This window comes from Arachis ipaensis, chromosome B07, assembly GCF_000816755.2.
Source record: "Arachis ipaensis cultivar K30076 chromosome B07, Araip1.1, whole genome shotgun sequence".
Lineage (NCBI taxonomy): Eukaryota > Viridiplantae > Streptophyta > Magnoliopsida > Fabales > Fabaceae > Arachis > Arachis ipaensis.
In genome coordinates this window covers 60,713,124-60,718,264 of record NC_029791.2, presented here as the reverse complement: position 1 = coordinate 60,718,264, position 5,141 = coordinate 60,713,124, and the positions used below count along the sequence as shown (strand labels likewise).

The 5,141-nt window shown below is 34.6% G+C and overlaps 1 protein-coding gene across 2 annotated transcripts in view; it reads left to right on the top strand.

Annotated features, from left to right (window-relative positions):
- Positions 1 to 2,746, top strand: part of LOC107609773 (probable receptor-like serine/threonine-protein kinase At4g34500) — a 3,927-nt gene extending 1,181 nt beyond the window's left edge. The window contains exons 2-7 of one of the 2 annotated variants that reach the window (XM_016311796.2): positions 1,144 to 1,248; positions 1,351 to 1,473; positions 1,588 to 1,758; positions 1,837 to 1,966; positions 2,050 to 2,259; positions 2,417 to 2,746. In XM_016311796.2, the coding sequence (XP_016167282.1) occupies positions 1,144 to 1,248; positions 1,351 to 1,473; positions 1,588 to 1,758; positions 1,837 to 1,966; positions 2,050 to 2,259; positions 2,417 to 2,452 (775 nt within the window). In that variant the 3' untranslated portion in view covers positions 2,453 to 2,746. Of the gene's footprint in view, positions 1 to 1,143; positions 1,249 to 1,350; positions 1,474 to 1,587; positions 1,759 to 1,836; positions 1,967 to 2,049; positions 2,260 to 2,347 lie in introns of both variants that reach the window. The other variant, XM_016311795.2, reaches the window with a different exon arrangement.

The following is a 5,141-nucleotide window of genomic DNA, read 5'->3' as shown; positions in this document are numbered from 1 at the left end:
TGACATAAAAATCATTTTTCTTCTTGATGCATGTGGTGTGGGACTCAATGGTGAAGTGGTGAGAGTTCCGTATTTACTAGTATTATATATTTATATACTTCTATTCAATAGGAAAAAGAAAATAAATTACTTCATTGTATATAAAAAAAATAATTCACATTGGTTTTTCCTTTTTTTTTTAATCATTATACACATGAAACATGTGTGACTATCCTGGCTTTATGCTGTCTATGTTGCATAATCCAAAAGACTTTGAGACTTGTTAACGGAAAAATATAGGGTCGCGTATGGAATTGAATGATTAGGGGAAATAATGACCATGATAATAAGAGTTTAGGTGGAATAGCTATAAGCTATGGATCCCATATATAATTGTTGGTAAAATTTGTTTGGCGGAGTATGAGGAAAAGAAAATGGGCACTTTGCAATTTGATTTTGTTTTCTTTGTTACTTTTCTGCTGGCCGGGAAAGGGTAATGTTACTTTCCTCTTTAATCTTTTTTTTTCCGTTATATATATAAACAAAAAACTTCTCTTAACTTTTACTTTAATTTTCTTTATTGATCTTTTTTTATATTTTTTTATTAAAGTATGACAGCACATGATAGAATCAATTCCCCAAAAACATTTAATCAGTAAGATTCAAAACCTACTTTAAAGTGATATATTCTTTGTGAAATCATTATTCCCAAAAACATTACCAGGCACATCATTTAATCCAAAAAACATGTCTAAAAGACTAAAATAAAATAGAAGCAACGTCATCATTGACCGTGAACTAGGTAGGCCAGCTCGACGACTATTGGGTGTAGCTAACTTCGTATTACCGCAAGCGAAAAAGTAACACAGAAATTCAATTATTCATGACTGAGCAGACTAAGGGTGGTTTTGGGGGGGTTCAAAATAGTATATCAAACAATTAGTGCGTTTCATGCTGGAAACTTTTACACTCGTTCGTCTAGCTCGGTAGTATTTCAATACTTCATAATGGATCTGAAATTATTTTTATAATTCAAGTAATCCGATATTTCTAGATTATCTTACCTCCAATAATGCAACATTTATAATGTGCTTTTCCTTCCTCATCACCTAGCAAATTAAAGGCCAACTGAAATTTATTGTGGCTATTCTGTTATTTTTGTAGGGGCCAAGCAGAGAAAGAGTTTAAGGTGGAGGTTGAGACCATTGGAAAAGTGAGGCATAAGAATTTGGTACGTTTAGTTGGATACTGTGCACAAGGTGCTAAGAGGTAAAATGTTGTGTCCACATGACTTGTATTATTTTCTTTTGTTGTAATAATGTCTTTTTTGATTCAAATGTAAATGGTATGTCACTTTTGCTGACCACTCAGGATGCTTGTTTATGAATACGTTGATAATGGAAATTTGGAGCAGTGGCTACATGGGGATGTAGGCCCTGTTAGCCCCTTGACATGGGATATACGAATGAGGATTGCTGTTGGAACCGCCAAAGGGTGTGTTTTCCTCGTTTCCCTGTTTCGTTATATTCAATACCATATAATATCCTAAAGTATCTCCCTTGTATTAATATACAAAAGTGAAAAACGTATTATTATAACATGAATCAGATTAGCCTACTTGCATGAAGGCTTAGAACCCAAAGTTGTGCACCGAGATGTAAAATCCAGTAACATTCTTTTGGACAAAAATTGGAATGCCAAAGTATCTGATTTCGGACTGGCCAAACTCTTAGGCTCAGAGAAAAGCTATGTCACAACGCGTGTAATGGGAACATTTGGGTTAGTTCTTCTTCAGTTATATCTTATGGCATAAAGTTTTCTTGCACATTGACGTGAATGAAATTACATTTTGTACAGATATGTTTCACCTGAGTATGCAAGTACAGGAATGCTCAATGAATGCAGTGATGTGTATAGCTTTGGGATGCTACTAATGGAGCTAATTACAGGAAGAAGTCCTATTGATTATTCCAGACCACCTGCAGAGGTGATTCCATGATTATTTTTCATCAGGTTTTATTTCTGCCCACTATATGAGTTCTTATTGCTTTTTTGTTTGATGTGCATCAGATGAACTTGGTTGACTGGTTTAAGGGAATGGTAACAAGTCGTCGTGGCGATGAGCTAGTCGATCCTTTAATTGAGATTAAACCCTCTCCAAGATCTCTGAAGCGAGCTTTGCTGGTTTGTTTGCGCTGTATAGACTTGGATGTCATTAAGCGACCAAAGATGGGTCAAATTGTTCACATGCTTGAAGCTGACGATTACCCATTTCGTTGTGTAAGTCTTTCTTCTTTCTTATAACAGTAGGCCCTTCTAGTGATTCACTTTGATTAAATGATTTTTTGTAATTGTTTTGAATGAGTAGGAGGTTCATACATATAGAGAGAAAGACCCTTCTCCTTCTCATACAACTGTTGCTTTTCCAACAAGGCAGGTGGAGTCAGTACATAAACCAAGCTGGAGGAGATGATTGCGTTGCCTATAGAGACTACAGGGTTGCAGCTTGTGTAAACTCTGCTGATACAAACTATCAATTTGTTGTAATGTGAATTTTCACTTTTTTATGAAGAAGAAGAACATGTCAGATGCCATTTTGAATATTTCTATAACAACATAGTTAATATATAGTTATTTTAATTAGGTGTTTAAAACGCGGTGTGGTATTGCATTATCATCATGAGAAGAAATGAGCACTGGCTTGTAAATATGTATTCCTCACGATATACTAATTCTATTAGTTTGTTAGATTGTTGACATTTAGTAAGGAGATTTCTTTTTGTAATAAATACATTAAAAAAAACTAGCCATCAAATGATATTTTTAAATATAAATATATATTTGATATCACATAAAACATAGGCTTAACCGTAATCTAATAGCTAATGATTGTGTGTAAATAATTTTTAATCTGATTGAATTTAATATATTAGAAAATGAAAGTGTAGAGTTCTTTTTCAATACACACAACTCATACCATTAAAGTTGAAAGGAAATAAAGCAACAAATTTAGAAGGGGAAAGTATGAGGATCCAATGGAATATTTGTACAATGTGTACAATGGAGATTTAGGGAGTATTAGAGATATAATCATTAGTGTTACCTTATTCTATCAGCTGAAGCTTTTGGGATGAGTGGTATCATGACATGGTATTAGAGTTCTAGATCTGAAAGATCAAGAGTTCGATCCTTAGTGAACTCGAAAATTAGTTTAAGCTTTTGGAAAGATGTTTATTATCCCTAGTACTCGGATGGTTATTCTAGATAGTATGGGAGATGTTCATTTTGTAACTCATATAGCTCATTTTACACATCATAATTTCTTTTGGCTGCGTTTCGAATAGAGACAGAGACTAAAAGACAGAGATTAAGAGACAGAGACTGAACTAAGTTTAAATATCATGTTTGACATAAAGTATACAGAATTGAGTTATGTCTCAGTATCCTATTTAATTTAAGATAAAAATAGAAACTGGAATTATTAAAGTTATTAAAATACCATGTCCTCAAACTACGCCTGAGCAGTGAAGCCCACCTCCCTTCAATCCCACCACTGGCTACTCCACGGAGGTTGGCGCAGCAGATGATGTCCTCGTGCGCATCACAGTGTCTGTAACGCATTTAAATCGCCACCAGGAACTCCTGAGAGTCGTGATTTCGGTGCCGAGATCGCCACTACTTTATCCCTCTTCGTCGTATTCTTCCTTTCGTCGCTCTTCCTCGTGTTCATCCCTCTTTGTCGCATTCTTCCTGTCGCCGCTAATTGTTCTTGCCGCCTCATCAGGTTATCGCCATCAATCGTTCTCACTATTTTGCATTGATTGGCCGCTCCTTATTCTGTATCAGCGAGTCCTTCTTCCCACAACTAGTGCTGTTTATCAGCGCTTCTCCTCCATTCCTTGTTTAGCGGCTGACAACGACCAAGAGCATAGGTTTGAATTTTCACACTAAAAATAGGATTGACATTGCAAGTATAGTCCAAACCCAACAATTGATCATCAATCAAATGTTATCACAATTTTCAAACCAAATATAAACTGAGAGTATTTAGACTCCCTGGTCGTCTTCCCTAGGAGTTGCAATGAAATGTCATATTATTGGCTATGAGAGAAAATGGGGATTGGATGACAAGATATGCAAGAAATATAAAGTGCAAGAAATTAAATAAGCATGCAAGGAATTAAAGGAAAGCAAGTAAAGGCAATGAAAATGGAAATTAAGTACTAAAAAGAGCTCTTGGTGAGAATTAAGGAATTAAGGATTCCTATCCTAGTTATGGACCACAAACATGGCAATTGTATGAAATTAATCCCAATTAGTCAATCCTACTTGAGAATTAGTCAAAATGGCATAATTGATTCCAATCCCTATGTCCTAAGTCAACACCAGTGGGTCACTTAGAGTCAAAGAAAACCGAACCAATTAACAATCCTCACACAATGCGGAATGGACATCCACAACTCAATTTCACCCAAACACCCAATTTCTTAACCAAGAGTGTGAAAACTAAACATGCAAGAAATAAAAGTCAAAGCAATAAAAGTCAAAGCAATAAAATTTCGAATGCAAGAAACCTCTTGGCAAGTAATTGAGAACTAAGGTTACCTATCCTAGCCATTGACCACAAACACATGATGATTATGAAGAGTTAATTCTACTTAGTCGACCCTACATCGAGGATAAGTCAAATAGGCATAGTTGATTCCAACCCCTAAGTCCTAAGTCAACACTATTGGGTCACTTAGAGTCAAGGGAAATCAAATCAACTAACGACTCTAATATATCAAACAAGAACGGATATCAATGACTCAAGGATCACCAAAGTCCCAATTCCAAACCAAGAGTGAAAGAAAACTAAGTAGAAATTAAGCCAAACATTTTATCAAACACTTGGTGTGCATGAAAATAAAATAATATTAAAATGCATTAAAATAAAATTTAACTACCCAAAAGCAAGAAAATCATAACAATAACTAAAGAAAGCAATAAATGAACATAAAATATAAATTGCATTAATTGAAAGTAAAATTAACAAAAAGTGTTCATAACACAAAAATGACAAGATAAAGGAAAGAACAAAGGAAATGAAGAAGAATAAAGATGCAATAACAATAAATGTCAAGGAAAAGTAAATGAAAACAAGAATTAAAAGTAGAAATTAC